Source organism: Nyctibius grandis, chromosome 21, assembly GCF_013368605.1.
Source record: "Nyctibius grandis isolate bNycGra1 chromosome 21, bNycGra1.pri, whole genome shotgun sequence".
NCBI lineage: Eukaryota > Metazoa > Chordata > Aves > Nyctibiiformes > Nyctibiidae > Nyctibius > Nyctibius grandis.
The window spans coordinates 8,753,644-8,776,785 of record NC_090678.1 but is presented as its reverse complement, the minus strand read 5'-3'; the positions used below and the strand labels follow the sequence as shown (position 1 = coordinate 8,776,785).

The window sequence follows — 23,142 nt, the reverse complement described above, 5'->3', positions numbered from 1 at the left end:
CTGCCTCGCTCCTCTGCTCTGCAGCCCCCATGCAGGAATGTCCAGCAGGTCCCTGGCCTCATCAGGGGGCTTTGGGGTTATACCGAGATGGTGCAGGCGGTCCCCTCCCATCAAGGGACTGCTACGTGTCAGTAGGTAAAAAAGAAAAAAAAATTTATTGTGCAATCTGCATCTTTTGTCCCAAACTACAGACATGTTCTAGACAACATAAATAGAGGGACTGGACCAGCAGTGAGGTTCCCTTGTGACTGGCAGGGTTGGAAGATGCTGGTTCCTCAAAGAGGGGCTACAAGCCCTTGTTTCCATCAACATATACAATGCAGTGTAGGTCTAAGCAGCATACACATACACATACTCATGTAGATTTCTGTTCCTGGGGTGGCATTGGCTATGCACAGCGTAATCACATTACACACGGGGTGTGTTACACCTCAGCACCAACCACCAGCTGGCCGCGGGCTCTGTGCGGCTCTGGCGTCTCCTTCGCCCTTGAGCTGGGCCTTCCCAGGGGCTGAGCGCTGCAAAGCCCCCGTGCCGCCACGGCACTGACCACCAAGGAGGGCATGGTGGCTGCTCCCAGGGCAAAGGGATCCGTACTCACAGCCTCCTTCCTTCAGCAGGACCACAACGTGGCTTTGGGTGGTGGCAGACATTTTGTCACCCTGCGTGGCCCAGGAGGAGCTGCAAGCAGAGGTGCCCCGTCCATGAGCCCCTAGCCTCCTCCAGCCCAAATCTGGTCTGCGCAGCTTTTCCTCTCAAAACCACTTTTGCAGTGAGGACGCACATTAAAGCTCCAAGCAAAAAGGGCCACCTCACAGCTGCTTCCTTGCACCGGCCCAGGGGTCCACAGGCTGGCTAACTTCTCCTGTAATTCATGGGGAAACAATCATAGAATAGTATCAAAGGACTGTGCGCCTTCTTGTGTCCCAGTCTTGTGAAGACATCACCATCCCAGGAAACAAAGGAGAGCGGTGGCACTGGCCCCCATGGAGCAGACTGCCATGGGGCGAGACCAGAAAGCAAGCAGGAGCTGGAGGGGGGTCTCACGGGGAGCTTGGCTCCCTGCCAGAGCCCACTGGCCAGCACCCATGCAGCCCCAGGCGTCCAGCCATGCTCCCCGTCAGCGCCCATGCCACGAGCGGGTCTCCTGGGGCTCCACTCCGAAGAGATGGCACTGGGCAGACTAACACCAAGGGGTCGGCACCTGGAGGAAGGCCTTGGGAACGTCTGCCACGCCAGCTCCCTGGCACCAGGCACTAGGGGTGGTGAGTCTGCAGGCACGCCGGGACAGGGTTTCTCATCAAGCACACAGCGTGAGCTGGGAAATCCTGCGGACTGGGGCAGCCAGTGCAGACGCGGGGAACCCTGTGGGACGCTCACCCCGGCAGAGTCGATGGGGCTGGGGGCAGACTGTTGCTTCTGCACCCACGGATGAGGACCCAGGCTGCTGAGCGAGCCCACCCTCAGTCCCCAGCTCAGCGTGGCCCCTGGCTGCAGACAGGATGGTGGCACCATGGCAGGACGGCAGCTTTGCAGCGACTGAGGTGAACAGGCTGGGGATGAGGCTACAGAAGCCGTGGCAGAACAGGCTGCGCCTTTCCTGGGCAGCTGGGGAGAAGTGAGGTGTCATGGCTCCCCACGCTGGGGCAGCAATGGCTCCTGCCACCTCGGGGCTCCCCTTCTCCAAAATAATGACTCCAAAAATGGCAAGTGACAGTGAGAGATGTGTTTGGGAGAGCCAGCCCCCATGGTGCCCCCATCACAGCTCCCTCACTGCTACTCAAAGGACAGCAGGTCGGGATGGGGCCCCTCCACCTCCCGGCCAGGGGTGTGTGGGTCCAGCTGCCCCGTGCTCCCCGGCGGCTCATGCTCCAGCGCTGGTCTCCGCGAGGGCTTCTCCGTGCGGGGTGAGGTCTCAGCCACCCTCTCGCCTGCTCGCCACTGGCTCTCCAGGCTGCCCTTATGGATGAGGTCGGGCACAGGGAAGGCACTGGTGGGCTGGTCCCCACTCGGCTCTGGGGTGCCGGTTACGCTGGGGACCCCAGGGCACTCCGGAGGGAACAGGTGCCTTGGCCCCAGCTGCTCCTCTGCAGGGTCGGGGTGGGCTGCGGGCAGTTCGGGGGGCTCCTCTGTGCTGCTGCGTGGGCTGGTCCCTGCCGGCTGCGGCGCGATGAGCATGTCCTGCGGGGTCTTCAGGGCACGGGGCGTCCGCTTCTTGGTGATGGGGGGTGGGGGGTCCAGCCGGGGGAAGGCGTCCAGCCCCATGGCCCTGCAAGCACAAAGAAGAAGTCACGTACAGCCCCACGGAGGCCCCTCCAGCCTGTCCCAATGGCCCTGCTGTGGGGTGCACGCTATGGGGACACTCACCCGTCCTCGCTGGCCGGCTGTCCCGTGCCCAGCATGGCCCCAGCGCTGGCGTTCACCTCCATCACGCCCACGCCGGGGAGGCCAGCCGGCTCCCTGCGGCGCAGGAGGTCGTTCACCTTGGCCCCCATGGCCTTGCCCAGGTTGCGGAGGTGCTGGCTGCCGGCAGCGCGGGAGGGCTGCAGCGGGGCACCCGTCGTGGTGGGGACGTGCAGCGGCCGCGGGGTGGGAGCCGTGCTGGCGCTGGTGTTCTCAAACATGCTCTGGTCCACTGGAGGGGAAAGGGAACAGAGAGGGGGTGTAAGCCGGCCTGGAGGGGGGACCCTGGTGGGGACAGCGCATCCCAGAGCTGCCCACCAGTTCCCAGTCCGGCAGCATGGGGGACACGATTTGGTGGACAGGCAGTCTGCTCCTGCAGCCCCACAGAGGCTGGGGCAGCCGGGCCGTGCCAGGGCTGTGCATGCAGTGCATGCAGCGGGGACAGTGTGGGGCAAGATGGGGTAGCAGCGAGCCCAGGGCTCCACGCTGGCACTGCCAACACACCGAGAGCGTCTCTTACCTGAGACCCAGCGACTTGGGAAGCAGGTTGTGGAAAGAGAGAGAGAGAGAGAGAGGATTTACCAAGGGAACGGCAAGGGTACAAGGGCCTGTCCCTCCTGTGCTGCCGGGCGAGGTACACTGCGGACCCCCTGCCCAGACCTGCCATGCTGCCTGCGGCGATGGGACTCACGTGGGGCCCCCATCAGCCAGGCACCCGCGAAGCAGTGAGGTGTCTCTGGGGGCACCCACAGCCTGGGCTCTGCACTGCCCACCCCATCGAGACCCCCTCTCCAGCCCAGATCAGCTGTCCCCTTGCGCTGGCCAAGCTCCCCAGAGACCCCAGGGGATGAGCCCGCTGCCCAGGAGCATCCTGCTGTGTACCGTACACACGTGTGACATCAGCCTTTTGTGACACCAGCCGATGATGGCATAGGTACCGTGGCACAGGAGCCATGCACCGGCTACGCGGGGGTGATGGAGAGCTTTGACCTGCCCACTGTTCCCATCGGGGCCCTGCCCCACGGCACCAGGATGAGAGGCCCGGAGGCCCCGTGCCCCAGGGACCCTGACAGCCTGCCAGGTGAGCCTTGTGCCTGCCGGCTGCGGCCAGGCAGGGGGTGCAGGCAGCCGGCACCGCCTGCAGGGAGGGCTGCCCCTCGCACCCCGGGAACGGCCGTGGCACCGCCAGGCAGACAGGCTGTGGAGGGGTTTAGCTGGGCATGGGGTGGGGAAAGGGGACTGGGAACACCTGTGGCAGTGGGTGCTTTTTGGGGACCTGGCGGGGTCCCTGCCTCTGAGCTACACTTGTTTCTCCCCCATGTCTTCCCAGCAGGAATCCTCAAAGCTGTGGGTGCTGCCCCCTGGGGCGCCAGCTCACCCTGCCATCGCTGCCCCCACACCAGTGCAGCTCTCCATGGGATGGCTCCAGCGGGCTGCTGGGCGAACCTTGTGCTGTGCCGGTGCCTCGGTGCCCGCCAGCATCCCGCGCCCATCTCTACCCCTGTGTCCCATGGGGAGAGGGATGATACCCTCCATGCGGGGGGGATGTACTGGGACAGAGCCAGCCACCCCTGCGTCCCATGGGGACAGAGAGGGAGGGTCCCCAGCACTGCTCTCAACCCTGTGGGGGGCCAGGCTCTTGCAGGGACCCCCGACTCACTGCAGACCCTTTTCTCCGCAGCCTGCGGCCCCGCAGCCCCGCTGGGCAGTGAGCTCTCTGCCCGCACCGTCTACCGGCCCTGGTTCTCGCCCTACAGCTACCTCATGTGCACCGAAGGAGCCACCCAGCAGCACCTCGGCAGCCTCTCCTCCACGCTGGCCACTACCACCCGGGAGCCCGAGGATCCTGATGGCCTTTCGGAGACCATCTGCTCCTCCTCTGACTCCTCGGACAAGCCTCAGCTCCCCGGGAGGGACGGACTGGCCAGCGGCAGAGCCAGCATCACGGTCCGGGACATCCTCACCGCTTCCCAGTTGCAGCCGGCGTCCCAGCGCGGCTACCAGTGCATGTCATGCTGCCGCCTCTTCCCCGCGCTGTGGTCGGTCAAGAACCACATCCAGCACAGCTCCCAGGAGGGCTACAGCTGCAAGGTGTACTACCGCAGGCTCAAGGCCCTGAGGGAGAAGGAGCACAGGGAGCAGAAGGCTGCAGCCCCCCGGGTGCCCGTGTAGCCCCACCAGCCAGGCGGCTGCCGCGGGAGGGCACTGCTCCATCGCTCCTGCCAGCACCAGGATAAATAAATGAGCAGCCAGCCCTGTCTGCCTGCACAACGCTTCCGCCAGCCTTTACGAGAGGCTCTTCCCAACATTTCCTTCCCCAGCAGCCAAAAATCTCCCGAGCCCCTGAAAGCATTGCTTAGCATCTCTGCATCTCCATGGGGTGCTCTGCAGACGCCGGGAACCCCCCAGCACCCTTGAGCTGTCAGGTCAGCCCTGAGACAAGCCTGTGCAGTGCAGCAGACAAAGGGAAAGGCTGAAACTCCCCTTAACCCCAGCAACACTCGGGGCACCTCGCTCTCATGGGCAGCCTGCAGCTGGCACCACAAGCGAGGGTCCCGCAGAGGAGGATGCTTAGGATGGAGGGGGTCTGTGCCACCACCAGTGCTCGCTCCCAGCGTGGAGGGGGAGAGAAGTACAGAAAGAGAGAGAGTCAGTGAGAAGGAAGAAACAACAGAAAGCCTTGAGAAATAGAAAGATTTATTTAGCAAAAGCCAGTCGGACTAATGACAACACCCAAGGGTTAAGTGCACTTACATTGACAGATTGGTTTCCCAGATAGACTGAGAGTCAACAGTTAGTAACACGACAGTTGTAGGAAAAGAAAGGACAAAAAATATAGCTATAAATCCCCAGCCAAGGTCCATAACAAAAGTGAGAGGCTAGAGAGGTGACTTGGAGGCAGCGCCGAGTTAGGAGGAGGGTCACCTACACGTGTACACCCGCGGCACGGCAGGACGCTAGCAGGGTCCCACCCGGCTCTGGCAGCACCTCCTCAGCCCGTGGGGCACCCGCCACTGTCCCCTGCGGGTAGAGTGCGGGGCAGGAGCCCGAGCCCACAGCTGGTTCCGACAGCTCTTCGCGGGGCACTGCCAGGGCTGCGCGTGTGTGGTGGGGACGGGCAGGAGCGGTGGCCGGGGGAGATGGCTCAGCCCTGCCTGCCTGCTGGGGCAGCCCAGCCTCGAAGAGACCTCGTGCCTGCTGCTGCTCCTCCCAGGCTCTCCCTTCATCTGCCCTGTGTGTATGGCCGAGCTCCTGCCATCCCCTCTCCTGCACAATCTGCCTGCCCACATGGAAATCCCTCTCCGAGCTCACACACACACCCCTGCCCTGCCAGCGCCATGTCCTGTGCGTGCTGCCACCCCCATCTCTCCCTCCTGGAGGGACCAGCCTCCCACCCTGTGCTTTCACCTCCAACTGCTGTGAGCTGCCAGTGGGACGTCAGGGTCCCTGGCAGAGGGGCTGGCACAGAGTTGTGCCCACAGTGGTGTGGGACAGAGTGTACGGAAGTATTGGTGGCCAGAGGAGAGGAGCACCCGGGTCCCAACCAGCACCCGCTCCCACTCTGCCCCCCTCTGTGGCCAGTGCAGGGGTTCCCCTGGACACCAGGCCACTGCTGGAGACACTGAAACATGGCCTTCCTTCCCACTAGGGCTCTCCAGCTCCTCACAGCATCCAGCCTCCTCCTGCAGTGGAGGGTGCCTAGCACAGCTTGTACCGACCCCGGGGTCTCACCCACCCCTCACTGCCCAACAGCCCTCAGTGCCAGGGGGACCAGGGCAGAAAGAAGTGATGGACCTTCCTCAGCAGGCGGGCTAAGCCCTGGAGGAGAGCAAGAGCTCGTGCCTGGGAGATACTCAGCTAGGGGTTAGGTACAGGCAGATCTAGCAGAGACAGAGCTGGTGAAGGCAAGCGCAGAGGGAAGCAACAAAGCAAAGCAGAAGCAGGACAGGAGGGTGGATGGAGAGGAAGACAACTCTGCCAATCCCCACCTCATCGAGTGTTTCCACATGGAGCAGGAGGGACATCAGGACCCTGGCTCACACCCCTTCAGCTGTGGCCTCTGAGAGGCTGCAGCAACAGGCAGCTGATAAATGTGCTTGCAGAAAAGAGACAAGCTCTGGATCCCTTGGAGGCTCCCACAGGTGCCTCCGCCACGGGCATCTCAGGGTCTGGTGGAGGATCCTGAGATCTTGGATTCACTTTTCTGGAGGGTGCAAACCAGAGACGTGAAGGAGCCCACCTGCAGACACCAGCAGTTCGCTCCCCATCGAGGGGCGGCAAGCGTGCCCGTCCCTGCACACAGACAATGCCAGCACTGCATCCCCCAGCCCTGGTCTGGGGGCAAGCGACTGCTTGGAAACGGGAGGGTTTGTCTATAAAGCAAAGCAGGGAGTTTGTGGTGATGGTGGGTGCAGGGAAGTGCTTGAAAACGTGACTTGAGAGCACCAGAAAGGCTTTAAAACCTGGCAGCCATGCTGAGGAGCCCAAGGACTGGGTGACGAGGGAAGGACACCCCACAGCCCTGTGCTGCCTGCCCTGGCTCCCTGCTCCTTGCCGAGCTGTGCCTTCCTCTCCGCTCCCCAGCCTGGGAGAGGAGCGGGAGCGCTCGTGCACCCTCCGCCTGCCTCAGGCAGGGACAAACCCTGCCCTGGAAGCGCCACAAACACCAGCACTCTGCCAGGAGCTGCCTGTGCCCAGCCACCCTGTGCGACCTCATCTCACCCCTTCAGCTCCTTCCCAGGCTCACCGCCACTGTCCTTCGCTGCCTCACCTCTCACTCGTGTACCCACATCGACAGTGCACCCTCACCAGCCCTAACCACCCTGCTAGCATGGCCCTGGCCTCATCTCCCACCCTCTCCACCCTGCAGAGAGCCAGACCCCTGCCAGCTGCTCTGTCCCTGCTCACTGCCCCGGGCCTGCCCTCTCATTCCCCCAGCACAAACCTTCACCTGCTTTACCGCTCCCCCCCTCAGCAGCACCAGTGTCTAATCTGGCAGGGAGTCCCTCGCCTCTGCCTGACCTCAAAACGCAGCTTGCAGGGGGACGGGGACCAGGGGGTGGCACAAGCAGCTCTCAGCTTGCCGTCCGATGCGAAGCAGGGACGCTCCAGCTCAGCACACAAGCCCATGCACGCTGGAGCACAGCATGCCCAGCACACCCACTCGGCACGGCTCTGTCCTCACCTCCGCACACCTCCCGGCCGTGTGCTGGAAGCCTCGCGCTCCCTCCTCCGTCCCCTATCTCTCTGGGCTGTCCCGTCCCTGCCGGGGCCAGGGAGCTACGGCCAGGACCCGCCCCAGCTCCGGCTGCTCCACACCACCTCCTGCCAACCCCTACACCGCGATCTCGTCCTCCAGGCTGTCACCCAGGTCCTGCCTGGGCTGGACGTGGAGCAGGCGCGGCGGTTCCTCCTGGGACCAGGAGTCACGCTCCTCGCTCTCGTCCGTGTTAGACTCATACTCGGAGGCGATGCCCGACTCGCGGAACTTGATGAGCTCCAGGCTGCCCAGCGCCGGCTCCGGGGCGGGCGGCCCCGAGCCCGGCAGAAAGCGGTAGCACTCCAGCTTCACCAGACAGTTGTTCCTACCTATGGGGCTGCCCAGGGCGCTGGGGAAGCCTGAGCTGGCAGGGCCCAGTGGCGGCGGGTGGGTGTCCTCAGGCTGTGGGGTGGTCGGGTCGCAGAGGACGGGGAGGACGTTGGAGCGGAAGGTGATCTCCAGCAGACTGTCCTGGGAGCCTGCTGCAAGAGAAGGGCATGGCTGAGAGGCACAGTGCCACCCCGGCTTGCCTGGGGGTCCCCCAGCACTGCGGCTGGCTGCAGACTGGCCAGAGGAGGACTGGCCCCAGTCTGGGGTCATTTGGGTATCAACCTCCCTGCCGTCACCATTTAGAGGGGGTCACTTGGTGCCACTGGTGCCAGGAGCTGCTGCTGGCCAGCAAAGTGCCAGTTTTGCGGGATAAAAAGTTATCTGTTTCCCAACCCAGCTCCTTTGGGGAGCTGATGGAGAGGAAGGTCAAGGAGGGGCTCTGGGGCAGGTAAGGAGCTGGCCTAGACCATGCAGTCACTGGGGAAAGTGGACATACAGCTGAGGACACAGGTGACCGCCTGTCCATACAGCCCTCCCCATGCCCCCTCCCACGCTGCCGCACATGCACAAGCCAGGCCAGGAGGGCACTAATATTTCCCTACACAAAACCACTGGAAACACACAAAAACCCCACGAGAAACACCCACACGTGTGTCCTCCGCAGACCCGGCTAGCTGCGCGGGCAGAGGAAGGGACAGGAGTGCTTACTGGTGGTGTTCCCCGCCAGCTTCAGCTCCAGCTCCTGCACCTGCTTGACCAGGAGGGAGATGTGCTGCAGCAAGTCCTTGTTCTGGAGCAGGAGCTGGTGCACGCGAGCCTGGGCCTCCAGCCGCGCCGCCGCCTCGGCAGCCAGCTGGTCCTTCAGCAAGTGGACCTGCGTGACAGGAGAGAGTGGGTGAGCATGTGGGAGGTGCTGCTCGGGGGCCGAGAGCTCCGACTCCAGCTACCCCTGCTCCTCTAGCAGGGCTCACGAGCACCCCGCCAAATGATGTGCTGACGAAGCCGTTCCCCGCGGGTACCCGCGGATGTGACGAGGAGAGGGGGGACGGCAGCAGTGTCACGCCAGGGCACGCTCAGCAAATCCAGCCCGTGGTCCCCTGGCCTCTCTGATGGAAAAGCCTGAGGCAAAGGGAGGCGGCGCTGACCGAACCATCAGTCACGCGCGAGTGCCGTGAGTGCACGACGAAAGGGCAGACCAGGAGGAGGCCAGAGGGGTGCGGACAGGAAGACACGCTCGACCGGCTGGGTGGTGCTGCAGGGCACGAGGGTGCAGCCGTGCACCGCGGGCCGGCCCTGGCCGAGCCATCTTTCCAGGCAGGTTTCCCAGAGACGGTGCTTTGCACAAGGCAGGGTCCTGCCAGCAGTGTCTGTCGCTAGCAGGGGCTGGAGCGTCAGAGCTGCCCGGAGCTGCAGGTGGCTCGGGCTGCAACAGGCGTGACACGCCTGGGGCAACGCAGACAGCAGAGCGCTGCCGAGGCACTGGGGACGTGAGCCGGCTTCTCCTTCTGGCCCTGGGAAGCAAGGCCTGGACCTTAACCGGTGGGAGTCCATGGGTAAGAAGTCCACTGATTGTGGCGTAACTACCCATACACAAGCATCTATACCACCAGCACCGCATCCCAGGCAGGGTGGGATGCTGCTGGGCGAGACCAGCCAGGAGCCCTTGCCCAGGGGCAGCTCTCTGCTCTGAGCTCGAGCAAGGAGAGCCCCAGGAGCATACTCCGGACCAGGGGACAGCAGTGCAGAGCCACGCGGGAGCCACACTGGCTCAGCATCCCCTCCTGCCACCCACCCGTGGCTCCTACAAGTGCTCCTCTCTCCAGCAAGGGCTGAGCTAGCCAGGCTCGCGGGGAACCAGGAAAGCAGGGCTTTAATGCAAAAAAAAAAAACAAAACCAAACCAAAACCAAACAAAAAAACACCACCAAAAAAAAACAAAATGAAAAAAAAAACCACAAAAAGGCAGTTTTACCTTGGCCTAGAAAAGTGACCTTGGGGAAGAGTGGGGGAGCTCTCGCAGCCTGCCAAGCCCGTGAGCTGCGGCTGCAGGGCCCCAGACACAGCACAGCTGGGGCCACCTGCCCTCCTGGCTGGGGACCAGGTGGCAGCGCCGGGTCTGCTGGCAGGCAGGTGCTGCCTGACTGCGGCCAGCAAGGTGCCAGCGGAGCCCAAAGGTCATGTCTTGCAGAGGGGCAGTGGCTCGTGCCACCAGCCCCCTGGGGACAACACCCAGGAAGGACTCCTGGCCTTAATTCAAGAGAAGGAACTTTCACAGGTATCTGGAAACTCCTTGCGAAAGCAAGTCTCTGGTCAACAAGGGAACCAAATGGCATGTCATCCTCAGCCAAGTAATCAGAGGCTGAGATAATTACAGGATGGTCCCCGTAGCTATAGACCAAGCACAGATCCTGTTTGACACAGTGGATCTCCCGGCTTTGTTAGTAAAGAATTAAGCCTGTGCCCATCACCACGTGTTCAGAGACAAACTGACTCGGTACTTTTTGAGAGAAGGTAACAAGTGCCACTGACAGAGGTGTGGATGTAAGGCATTCAGTCATCCGAAAGGCATTTGACATCAGAGGGCCCAACTGCAGAGAGCTCCTGGAAGGGTCAGGGAACGAGTAAAGCCAAGGTAATGAGTTGGATAAAGGGGCCAGAGCTGCTTAAATGAGAAATACCTGCCTGGAGAAGGAGTCAGCAGGGGGTAACGCTGAGGCCAGGCATTTGCAAGAACACAGGGGCCAAGGGACCAAGCAAGCTGGCGGCACGCAGACCTAATGCTAATCCATCCGGGCTTAACGGAGCCACCGCTGGGAGCAAGGGCGCAGGGAGCCACGCTGGGAAAGCGCGACAGAGCAGGCTGTGCCGCGGAAGATGGGGGACACTGCCCAGCCCACTCCCATGCCCTGGTGTCGGGGTCCACCCTGGCTCAGGCCGGGTCCCCACCCACGTCTGCCCCGTTTCTGGCAGGGGATGTTCCGGCACCGAGGGGCTCGGTAGCGCACCCCAGCCCTGCCACTGCCCCAAGGGAAGAGTGGAGGGGACAACCTGTGCCACAGCCACTTGTGTCTGCTGCTGCTGCTGCTGCAGGAGCTGCTGGAGAAGCTGCATTTGGTGGTGGGCAGAGAGGGGTGTCCCCAGGTCAGGCAGCTGGGCAGACAAGGGCAGCAGCATCTTGGGCGACGCGGTCAGGATATCTTCAGGGTGGAGGCAGCCCTGCAAAACATCGGTGTCGAAAGTGTGATCTCGTGCCCCTCGCCACGGAGAGCCGCCAGGCACACACGGGCTGCAGCACAGAGCAGCCCCCCAAAATACCCAGGAAAGAAGCTGCTGCATTCAAAGTAAACACACACTTTGCTGGGGATGCTGAAAAACTCTGAAGACAGTATCTTTTTAGTTTTGACAGAAGCCCAAATACTTTTGTAGAAAATTCCCGAAAAGGCTGATGCTTCCTGTGGGAATTTCCACTGTATCAAAAAAGTCTTTTTTTATTGTTTTTGGTGGAAAAAAATCCCTATCAGCTCTGCCCCAGACACTTTCCGTGTGGCTGCACATAGCTGAGCCTCAGCACGGTGCTCTCCGGGAGCGCCCGGGGCCCCGAGCCAAAGGGCAGCCCTGCGGCAGCAGATGGCTTTGATCCAGGAGCTGGGGAATGCTGCACAACCCCTCCCGATCCCCGGGCCCCCGGGACGCACATCAGAGCCACGGGGCCGCGCCGTGCCTGAGCGCAGAGGGCAGGGACCCACGCACCTTGTCATCGGCGTAGGCACTCGCCTCCTTGTCCACGGCGTCAAGGTCGGTCACGCCGCGGCTGAAGTCGAGGATGTCAGCTCCGGGCAGCGGCAGTTCCACGGCGTCAATGTCCGTCTCCTCGGCTGAGGCGGCCGCCCTCTCCGTGGCGGTGAGGCGGCAGGCTGCGGGAGCGGCGTCAGAGCAGAGCTCTGCTTGGAGCAGGAGCTTGCTACGACCCATGGCAGGGTGAGCGATGCCCACTGCTGCCCATGCCCCCCTGCTGCCCACCCTCCAGCTCAGGGGGGAAGCAGGTACGGAGCGACACGGCTGCGCTTCCTCCTGCTGCCTGGGATGGGGCCTGTGGCTGGAAACACACCCAGCCCCTGCACGCCAAACCTGGGGAGCAGTGGCCAAAACCCCTGATGTGGGAGAAACGGGCCATCGAGGGCAGAAGACACAGAGAAAGCTGAAGAAAGGTAAACAAGAGATTATGGGGAAAAAAAACCCGGATGCTCAGAAATCCCCAGGGAACTGCGTATCATGGCTGGGACATTGTGCAGAGGAAAACCAAACAATGAGGGGTCGGGGCCAGCCCATCGATTAGGTCACCACAGCAGCGCTGGCTGCAGGGGCAGGCAGGAAACCTTGGCACAGCCCAGGCTGCTCCCGATGGGCTGGGGGGATCGAGCACCCAGCCCGGGGCTGCCGGGCAGCAGCCCACGCCCGGACAGGCAGCGGGACCCGCCAGCATCCCGACGGGCACTGGAGGTGTTTGACAAACCTCTTGCAAAACACCCGTCTCCCCTCCAGCGCAGCTGCTTGCACCAAGGAACACAGCAGCTCCCCGGGTCGATGGGGTGGACCAGCAGCCCCTGGCCAGGAGCACCCCTGCACCCTTCACCCGTGTGGCTGAGAGGGGAGGGGGGGTCTGCAGGCTGCCTGCAGCCCTGGGAGCTTGGTGCAAGATCCCGAGCATGGCTTTGTACACGCAGGGGATTGCAGAGGAGGCGATAGACCATGAGCTGGGTGGGTGGCAGAGAGCCGGACCCAGCGCTGTGAGCACCTCAGGACACGGGGAAGGTCTGTGCTCAGGGTCCTGCCGTGGAAGCAGCGAGGAGATGTTTGCTGCGTGTGCAGCCGAGCACAGAGAGCATTTAGGCGCCCAGCAGAGCCCCGGGCGCTGCTAATGGGCTCCCAGCAAGGGGGATGTCTGCGAGGATGATGGCTAACACCTAGCGAAGGCTCCTTGCTGGGCAAGATCCCGGCTTGAGCCCAAGGCGCCGCAGGCCAGATTGCTGTGCAAATCCGCTCCCTGCAGGCGCCAGCCGGCCAGGAGCAGTGTGGGAAGAGGTGACTGCAGACCGCGTCTGCCAGGCTCCAGAAGCCCCCCGCCGCCCCCGCCTCTGCCCTCGCAGCGTACCTGGGACGTCCAGGTCATCCCCGTTCCTCTCGCTGTCCCCGTCCTCCTGCCCGTCCGCGTTCTGCTGGGTGTGCTGCAGGCTCAGCTTGTGGCAGACCTCGAACGCCTGCCCCACGGTGCGCACGATGCGCATGGCCTGGCTCTGCGGCGAGAGAGGAACGTAACCTCGCCCGCCCCTGCCTGCTGCCCTCCCCAGCCTGCCACAGCTCTCGGGGGTCTGCGCTGCCCCAGGGACCGAGCACAGCCGCAGGCACCAGAGCTCCCATCACCGCAGTGCTCTGGGCTGCCTGCTGCAGTGCAGCGCCCTGGGGTCCTGCCCCCGCCGCCCCACTGAGACCCCCGACGGCGCGATGAGCATCCCAACACCTTTACCTTCTTCTTGGATTTGAAGACATTGCACCTGAAGACATTGCTAGACCCATCCCTGGCAATGTAGCTGAAGATCTTTAGGTCCTGGGAGTCGTGCGACACATAGAATATCCTGCAAGGAGAGAAAGGAGGGGAAGATATTAACATACGTATTATTCACATGCCCAGGAGACTGCCAAGGCCACAGCCAGCACTTCTCAGGGCACGGGGCGCTGGCAGATGCCCAGCCTCTGCAGCACATCCCTGCTGAAGCCCATCAGAAATATTTTTGGCAGTGGTTTTGCCTCAGCCAGGAAAATTAGCCTGCTGACTCAGCAGCAGCAAGCATTTTGCAAAGGCAGCACGGGGCTTTCTCTGCTCAGCCCCCGGGGATGGAGCCGGTGGCCCAGGAGCCCTCCAGGGACCGAGGAGAGCAGCCCTCGCTCCTCTGCCTTGCCTGTCCGGAGAGCTGGCCTCCTCGCTTGGGCACCTGCCCCAGCCAGCCACGGTGCCCGCGTGGTGGGGGTAAGGGGCATGGCAGAGCCACGCGAGCCTCCGTCCCTGTGGCGGGCAGGCTTACCTGTAGATGGGATCGTGCATGACGAGCATTTTGTTCTCGTCCCAGGCCCATTCTTTTTTCTGCAACAAAAGAAGCTGAAAATGAGTACGTCAGACGCTGCCCTTGAGATCAAGAACAGGGCAGACACAGCCCAGGGACAGACCCGGGAAGCGCTTGTCACAGCTCTGCTGCTGCTCCCCTGTACCCTCTGCCGAGGGACAGATCCTGCTGGGGCTGGTGCTGTCCCGCACCACCTCCCGCAGGGCCCCCCGAGCCCCTTCTACGCCCGCATCAGGACCGGCTCTGCCATCCTGCAGGAACACGGCTCACCCGTGGCTGACCCCAGCCCACCCCTCCCTCTCCCACCCACCTGAGTCTCACAGAAACTCAAGAACCCTGCAGGTCCCTGCACCACGCGGGAAGGGTTCCCACTGCTGCGGCACCGCTGCCGCCGGGACCGGGGCTGCCTACCTTCTTCTTCTTCTTCAGAATGACCTTCACGCCATCCACGGACACGATGAGACTCACTTTCTTCTTCTTGATGTTCTTGGCTTTAAACTCATACTGCGGGGGACAGCAGAAAACACCTGAATTAGCTTACTTGTGCCAGGAGAGCCCTGTGGAGGGCTGAAGAGGCTCCGATGGGAAGGGGCGAGAAGGGCAAGGAAAGATTTCCCCAACCCCATGTGCCTCCCCAAACACAAGCACATGCCCACATCAGCCTGTGCATCCATGCTAGGACAGGACAGGGGCCTTTTTGCCCCGCAGTGTCCCCATGCCCAGTGTCTGGAGGAGCACACCCCGAAGAAATCTGGCTCTGCAGCCTCGCCGGGTTTGCCCCACTGGCTTGTGGCCATTGCTGAGGAAAAACCTCCTTTCGAGTGGGGTTTTTTAGGGGCTCGGTATAAAGCTGAACATGATTGCTGAGGATGCTGTGAACCTCTCCAGGGGAGATGGGATAATGCAATTACCCACTTTGATTAGAAGTCACTGGACAGGAAAAAAACCCAACAGGAACTTCCAAAGATCAGTGACCAAACACAAAACTCTGGCCCAGCCCCAGGGAGAGAACAAGATTCCTCAAATCCAGCCACTTTTGCATTTAGAGTCTTGCAAGCGGGGAGGGGGCTGGCAGGGGAACAGGCTGGATAAGCCATTTAGGCTGAGCAACCTCCTGCTGTGGGACTTCTGGGGAGTCCCATCATCGGTCCAGCACGGGTGCACCCATATCAGGTACCCCGTGTGCTGGTCCCACACGCAGGGAGCTGTGCACAGCCATGGGGACAGACCCTCTGCGCCCGCCCAGGAGCAGCAAAGCCCCGCATCCTGCACCTCACATGCCCGAGGTAGAGGAATTTAATTAATCCTCTCATTATTCCAGCAGTCTCTCTGCAGAGGGGGCGCAGGGCAGGCGCCCCAACGCACAGCCCTGCCCGCGGCCCGCGCCGAGCCTCTGTGTGACATTTCCAGCGCTGCGTGATGTATTAACTCTGGCAGCCAGAGCCAGCAGGCAGGAAAAGCTGCTGGCCTTGACCTGCGATCGAATGATAAAAGACCTGAAAATACAATTCCTCAAAGCCATTTTAAAGTCGCCGATGGGGATGGGAGATACAGATGACTCTGGAAACAGCGGGGGGAACGCAGCTCTGCCCTCCCTGGTGCGCAGACCAGGCAAGCTGTGCAAGCCCACCCGCTCTGGGGCTGAAGCCGTGGTGATGGGCTAGAGAAAGCAGAGCTCAGGCTCCCACCACGGCTACAGCCAGCCTCAAAGCCCCCAGCACATACCCATATGCTGCTTGCAGGGCTTATTCCTCACGGAGAAGGGTCTCACCAGAGTCCCTCACCAAAGAGCCGACCGGGGTGGGTTTCCAAGTCCCATCTCTCGTATTCCCTTTCCCTGTTGTTACAGACAGAGGTGAAACTGGATCCAAGAGTCCCCTCTCTGTGCCTTGATAAGACACCTGACCAGCACTGTGATCACAGCAGTGTGTCTGGTACCTAATGCTAAAGAAATGTCTTGACTTAGCCCTGAAAAGGTGAGCTCCAGCCTGGCTACCTTGGAGCAATGAACCCAGCACCGCCTGAAGCTCTGCATGCGATTTTTCCAGGAGCCGCAGGCTGAGCTGGATGCTCGCTGCAGCACCCAGAGCGACTGCACGGCACTTTGTGGAGCTGCAGCCTGATTTATTGGTCCTAACGATCATTGATTATACACATCAAGTTGCATTTCCCAGCTGCTGGAGCCATGGGGTTTCTATTCTGGGCCAACCCAAGTGCTAATTAATGCGGGCTTGGAAGAGACAGCAACCCTGAAAAACATCTCCGGGTTAGAGAGACTATTTTCAGCCTGGTTTTTGGGTGAGTAACAGCCCCAGGGCAGCAGTGCGGACAGGCCAGGGCGTTTCAGCAAAGATGCTCCCCAGCTCCAGCATGTGTTTCAGGGCCAGAATCAACGCAGAGCTCCTGAGAGGCTTCTGCAATCCCTGCCTGCAGGCAAGGGATCCTGCCCGGGCTCACCCTAAGCCTGGCAGAGGGCAGTGCCATGGGGAAAGCTGCTTTGCCTCTGCCACGCTGAAGCCAGAGTCCCGTCGTGCTAACGGCTCACGGCAAACCTCCAGCAAGAACCGACAGGAGCAAGGAAGTCAAATTCCCAGAAGGGCCGGCCAGCCAGATTTGTTAAGCCCTTGCACAAATCCAGACGCCGAGGTGAGAGCCAAGCTCCTTGGCAAGCCCCAGCCACACGCTCCGAGAGCTGTCGCCTGCCCTGCCCCGAGCAGAGCTCGTCAGCGCAGCCGCCCCAGCGAGCGTGGGCGCTCTGCGGGGGACAGTCCCCGTACAACACAGCGCGGCTCCGGCCAGTAAAATGCTAGTGAACTCGTGCCCACTGGCGCTCTAATGAAACACCAACCGTAATTTAATAACAAATCAGTGAGGAAGAGGATTCAATAAAACGGTGATTCAGCCGAGCCGCCTCTCGCATCCCTGGGTTGCGCGGGGCCGGCACGCCGAGTCCCACGGCCAGGAGGTGCACTGCTGACCTCGGGGGGCTTTCAGATTTGAGTGTGGGTAAATAGGTGCGAGAAGGGAGGGAAAGCACCCGGGAGAGAAGGGCAGCAGACGAAAGCAAAAGGGAGTATGTACCGCTCTGCGGAGACCAGCAAGACCATTGACATCCCTCATGTGCTGCTTCGCTGCTGCTCACAGCCACGGGGCAATCGGCTCTGCCTTGTTCACAAGGCTAATGGAGCAAGCCAGAGGGGTTTCACCTCAAGCCATAGCTCTGGCTAAGGTCAAAGGAAGCATTAGGTCTGTGCAGTTCCTTTAAGCAAGATTTGAGCCGCAGAGACCATAAGGGAGCTGGCCCTACGCTGCCTCCTTGGACCTCCCCCAAGCAATGGCCAACCCTTTTCATTAGCAGACTACAGATGCCAGTATGGGCTTTTTGTTCCTGAAGACTGCTGGACATCTCAGATGGTCTCACCAACATGCTGCACGTCGACAGGACCTGCCCTTGCTAACACCTGCCCTGCAAGCCTGTTTACTAATGGGGAAATGGGAAATCTCTCTCCATATGACCAATTGGGACCTCCCTGGCTTGGAGCTATTCTTCACTACAGCTCTGTCAGCCCTGGGCACGGAGATCTATGGGTCGGCCCACACTTGTCAACACCCCTCCTTCTGCTGTGAAACGGAGAGAGAAAGCTGAAGAGAGACACAAAAGAGACATATTAGGGTTTTACCTTTCCCTGTTGCTGGGAGGAGAGCAGAGGTGATGGTGGGGTGGGAAATGCCCGTCTCCACAGCAACTGCCGCTGCAGCATCCAAACCCGTGGGCACCAGCTGACCCAGAGGAGAAGAAAACCGGCACATTTCCAGGGGTGTTGGACCAATGCCATGCAACCCTTGCTGGGAATACCCCCTGCATCCCCAAAGGAGTGCTAAAAATCACACCATTGCTGCTAACGAGCTGCTCACCCAGCCAACACAAAACTGTGTGCGTGGAAAAGCCAAAGTTGGGCTTCTCAAAGCCACCAGCGTGGGACCCGCTCTGCTGCCAGGAGGGGACGGGGATGCTCAGGAGGAGCTTTGCTATGCATGGCAACAGGAGCAATAGGAGTGCCTCTGCTATTGGGTGCAGGGAGCCGGGTGACAGCAATTCACCCCGCGCTCTCTGGATACGGCATTCTGATTTTAGGGGACTACTTCAGGAGAAAAACCACACGTCCCTCCCTTGAGGGAACTCAGCTACCGATGGCTCCAGTTTGGAGAGTCGCATCCAGTTTAATAAAGAAATGACGCAGAAATAATTATCCAGCTTGGGATCAAGGAAGGAAAGAGGATTTGTGCAACTTCCCCATGATCCGCCTTGGTTTCACGCCCCGCAGCATTTCACTGTATTACTTACAACTAACTAAACGGTGCAACGGTCAGAAGAGCTTCCCTGGCCTTCAACCCAGGTAGTTTGGCCATCTTGGGCATGATTCTGGATCTTTAAATATCTGCAATAATACTACAAGTTTGGGTTAATTATATCAATTATTGGCTATAGCAATGTGGCAATCCCAGAAGACAGATAAGAAATAATTTCAGGGAAATGCACAGAAAATGGAAAGAGCAACAGAGAAACCCGCCTGCTCCCAGGCTTGCACAGCTCCACAGTCCATCTCCAACTGCAGCTCTAAGCACTCTACTAAAATTGTTAAGAAAAGATTGAAAATGGACATTTCAGATATGCCAAAGTTTAAAAATAAAAGTATTCAAGAAAAAAAAGTAAAGGTGGTCTTACTAATGAAAAAGAAGTATTAGACCACTTGTAAACTCCAACCAGCTCATTAGTGAATAAAGATTATCCCTTAATTTTACACCGCCCACAAAAAAACACGCTCATTGTCTCAGTTAGAAAAGAAACATCTATTTTTTTCAGAGCATGAGGGCCTTACCATTGACCTCAGGTTACTGGGAGCCTATTTTCAACATCTGTCTTTCAGACAGAGTTCACTATTTAAATAACTTTAGATGGAAAATAATGCCAGCTGGTGTATGCACCATTGCGCAACACATTCCTACTGGCAGAGCACTAAAATTGCCCTTTCTGGAGAACAGAGTAACATATGTTCCTTAATAGAGAGTGCACGTAACCTTGTCAGCTTGGAGTAAAATTATGTATGAATCCGGGTGCGATGGGTACGTGTGAAACGCATGGAAAACTCCGCATCCCTAGAAACACGTTATCCGTCCTGTCACGCTGTCTCTACACGGCAAAAGTGTAAGAAAACTTGTAACCACGCACTGCGTGCTGGGTTAGGCAGAGCAGGGAGATGATGTCTTCCTAGATTCATCGTCCCCCCACATTCACAAGCATCTGAAAAAGATTAACCTGAACAAAAATGCTGTCATTTCATTCCAGGCCATCTAAACTGCAGCAGGTACAGATTTAAGTCTGCCCACTAGCACTGTCCATCAGTAAGGGAAGGCACCGACAATGTTATACGGTCAGATTGTGCCAGCAGAATACAAATAAATGGGAAATTTTTTAATGGAAGTTCCCCTAAATGCATCGAGGTGTCCCTGTCCATCCTCCATCCTCCTCAAATAAAAAAATAAAAAAATAAAAAAAGAAGGTTTACAAGCTTGTACTGGGGAAAGAACAGTGGTCCGAGAACTCAATTAATAGGGAAGAAGCAATTTCCACAAACCTCATTGCTACTCTGCTAGCTCAGAAGGGAGGGGAAAAAAAAACTGCTATAAGAAAAAGCATAGAAGGGGATGTATTTTTTGCCAGAAAACTGTATTTCTTTGTGTTTACACAGAAAGGACGTGCAACTCTGAGCAAAGCCGGACCCCACAGAGCCACCTCTGCTGAACACAAGGAGCTGCCTGGCAAGGCCCTGCGCCGAGGCCCCTGCGGCTGTCCCGCAGCCCCCTCAGTGACGGGAACGACCCCGCAAGCGCGCGGCTGGCAGGGGAGCGGGGCAGGGCGCTGGAAGCCGGTGCCCACCTGCCTCGGCACCCGCGGCAGCTCCTCCTGGCCAGCATGGCAACCCATAAACTGCCTTCGGGGTTAGACTTTAACCCGAGGTCATGAAAGGGGGAGAGGCGGCAGACTAGCTGAGGCTTTCCTGGTGCTTTGGGTACTGCGCTCTTGATGAGGAATTAACTTATTACAAAATGACAGCTTGAGTTCAACCGGCACAGGCTCCACGGCTCCAAGAATTAATGACTGGGGAGGGAAACCACATACCTCAGCGTTTGTGCTGCTGAAAATACAGGGAATGAAAGTAAATCTCGGAAATATACAGGAGAGCAGGCGTCACCCGCAGGAGGGAAGGCTGAGAAACCCTGCTGGGATCCTAATAGGAGTAGTCGGGAGGAACGGCAAACAGCAGCACCACGCAGGGGACGAGGATTTGGCTTTACTGAACCACAGAGGAAATGGCACCAACACCGGTGCCCTCGGGTGACGCACAGCCGCCCACGGGCTGTGCGGGAAAGGGCACCGGGGAGGGACACGGCTCTTTCCTGGCACAGCAGCAAATGCGACCTGGCCAGGAGGAGTCTCGCAGATCAGAAGAGTGTCCCCAACCACCCCAGCCACACAGGTCTGGGAACCGCGGGGTGGTGTCCAGCAGACGGCTGGGCACGCTCTGCCGCGCGGCAGGGAACGGAGACAGTGACTGTCCCCAGAGCCCGGCTGTCAGGTGGGTGGGCAGCGCAGCAGAGAGCCAGGGCCCTGCCAGCGGGGTACTCGGGCGCGGAACATCGCTCCCTCCTGCTGCCTGCGCTGTGGGCTGTGCCCCGAGAGCAGAAAGGCACCTGCCAGCCTGCCCTGGCCCCCGTCGCCCTCGTGCATCGCCCCAGCTCTCCTGGGGCAGCGGCAGATGTCAGGGGATAAAGCGGACTGAAAGCAGGACACCTCCCAGGAGGGTGGTCAGCTTCATCCAAGAGGCATTTCTGAACACGGCTTCAAAATATCTGACAGTCCACTGTTCCTGGGTTGTGCTTTAAGCTCACAGGGGACTTGAGCTTGCTGGAGGGGAGTATGCTGGAATACCTGCTTAGCCTACTTATCTTATCTGCAATAAATGCACTAAAGCCCACTTTTAGAAGCGTGCCATGCTGCTGCCTGTGTCTATCGAGTGCTCCCCTTTGCCACGGGTACGCAATCCCGCTGCAGCTCCAGTGAGCTCACGCTGTCACCCCCGTTCCCGCAGGCAGCTCTACGGTACGCCCAGCCGCGGGTATGCCCACCCTGGCGGGGTGCTTGCCCATGGGGTGCCAGCAGCACCTCCCTGCTCCCTCCCAGGGCAGGGAGACAGAGCCAAGGACAGCAGAGAGATTTGGGGATCCCTGCGGTGTGGTCACTTTGCTCGTGCTCCCCTCTCCTGCTGCCAAAACCCGGGACAAAACCAGCCTGCAGCGCTCGTGCCCACAGAGGGGACAGCTCCCATCGCAGGGCACAGAGCCTCAGAGGTGTCTGGGGACAGGACCAAGGTACCCACCTGCTCCATCAGCAAACCGCATGGGCGAACACGCTGGACACACCTCTGCCACCCTGCCAGCTCAGGTTTGAGCTGCTCCTCGGGCTTAGGTTTCCCACGTCATCCTGTCTACACCCCAGTGTCGGGGGTTTTGCCAGTAGCTAGACTTGAACCAAAGGGCATGGTGACTTGGAAGGGGAGGAGGAGTAATGAAGTATTGGATGCTTATTCTTGCGCTTAACAACGCTTTTTAAAACTCTTCTATAGTTCCTCAGAGTTTGCATTCGCACATACGGGAAAACATGGCTCTGAGGTGCATGTGTTCATCTGAAACAAGATATGATTTGGGTTTGCACTGACAAGGTCAGTGCCTATTTTCCCATCCAACTTCACGTTTAATTTTGGTAACCGTCTGTGATGGTCACAAGTACTGATGGGTATAAATGGGAATCAGTCTAAAAATACCCATGTTGGAAAAACAGTGGAGCAGAGTTAAGGTTCCTGCTTAGAAAACAACCCCTACATCACAGCATACCCATTTATCACACAAAATGTGTTTTCCAATAACACCGAATATTCCACAATAAATTCCTTCTGCTCGGTTTGCTATTTCCTGCCAGATATCAGCTAGCTGCCTCGGTCCACTCCCTCCAACCTCCTCCCACTACCTCCAAGTTACACGAGTTGAGCTGCCAAACTGGGACACGTACACAAGCCGTCTTCAGTCTAAGCAGTTTCACAGGAATCTCAGAGAAATCACAACCGGTGAAAATTAAATCAATATCAATCATAGGGTTACATGGATAAAGTTCCTCCAGATAACAGCTTATTCTCACCTCCTCTTTTTCAGATTTCCATTTACAAGTTGATTTACCTCCCTTACAAGAAAACCTTAGGGGATCCACACCTTCCTGTCCCTGTCTTAAGGTGTTTTTGGAGGGTTTTTTTGTAAAACCTTAACATCAGAGATTTAGAGGAGATCTGAGACACAGCAGCGCATCCCCCCCTCCCAAGGCCGCTCGCCGCAGCTCCGTGTGTGCGGGGAGCCGGGGTGCGGTGGCACGGCGCACACGAGGGATGCAGCCGGCGGTGCAGGAGCACGCTTCCCACCAACACCCCTCAGCCCCACCTCGCAGCTCAGAGCCGACAACAGGTCCCCAAGCACATGTTACTGTTCACTTCATTGGGGCTTAACTAATACAGAGCTTATAAGAGAAAGCTGGGGACCCTGTCCCAGCACAGCCGCATGCATCATTTGACCCCCCGGCCGGGGCACACGCCACGATGGCTCCAAGCGGGAGTGATGGTTTGTGGGCTGGGAAAAGCAGGACCTCTCAGCCAGGTGTGAATGCTGGTGGAGACAGTGCCACAGGCTAGCTCCCAGCCTTGGAAACATCTCTGAACTCCTTTCAGAAATCCAAGGAAGCAATAACAGCATGGTCTGGACCCACGTGGGACGTGGCAAGCTCCCACCTGCCTTCACACCCTGCCATCTCTGATGACCAGGATACTGGTCAAACTGGTTGCAAAAATAACCAGGCTTTGAGCTGCTCCCTTTGCTTAATGAAAACAAGGAGCGGGCTCTGCAGGCATCTGCTGGCACTGCTTTCGCA

The 23,142-nt window shown here is 59.3% G+C and overlaps 2 protein-coding genes across 6 annotated transcripts in view; one reads left to right on the top strand and one right to left on the bottom strand.

The window, feature by feature from the left end:
- Positions 1-131: 131 nt before the first annotated feature.
- NOS1AP (nitric oxide synthase 1 adaptor protein) overlaps positions 132-23,142 on the bottom strand; it is a 44,237-nt gene continuing 21,226 nt past the window's right edge. Inside the window, exons 3-12 of one of the 5 annotated variants that reach the window (XM_068416872.1) lie at positions 14,523-14,615; positions 14,073-14,146; positions 13,517-13,625; positions 13,145-13,286; positions 11,743-11,906; positions 11,041-11,208; positions 8,702-8,867; positions 7,993-8,145; positions 2,368-2,635; positions 132-2,269 (exon numbers count right to left, since the gene is read on the bottom strand). In XM_068416872.1, the coding sequence (XP_068272973.1) occupies positions 1,777-2,269; positions 2,368-2,635; positions 7,993-8,145; positions 8,702-8,867; positions 11,041-11,208; positions 11,743-11,906; positions 13,145-13,286; positions 13,517-13,625; positions 14,073-14,146; positions 14,523-14,615 (1,830 nt within the window). In that variant the 3' untranslated portion in view covers positions 132-1,776. Of the gene's footprint in view, positions 2,270-2,367; positions 2,636-5,083; positions 8,146-8,701; positions 8,868-11,040; positions 11,209-11,742; positions 11,907-13,144; positions 13,287-13,516; positions 13,626-14,072; positions 14,147-14,522; positions 14,616-23,142 lie in introns of those variants that run through there. The other 4 variants (XM_068416873.1, XM_068416874.1, XM_068416875.1 and 1 more) reach the window with 4 other exon arrangements.
- SPATA46 (spermatogenesis associated 46) lies at positions 3,379-4,575 on the top strand. Its single transcript, XM_068416980.1, has 2 exons — positions 3,379-3,484; positions 4,100-4,575. Exons 1-2 carry the CDS (start codon positions 3,379-3,381, stop codon positions 4,573-4,575), a joined length of 582 nt encoding a protein of 193 aa, XP_068273081.1.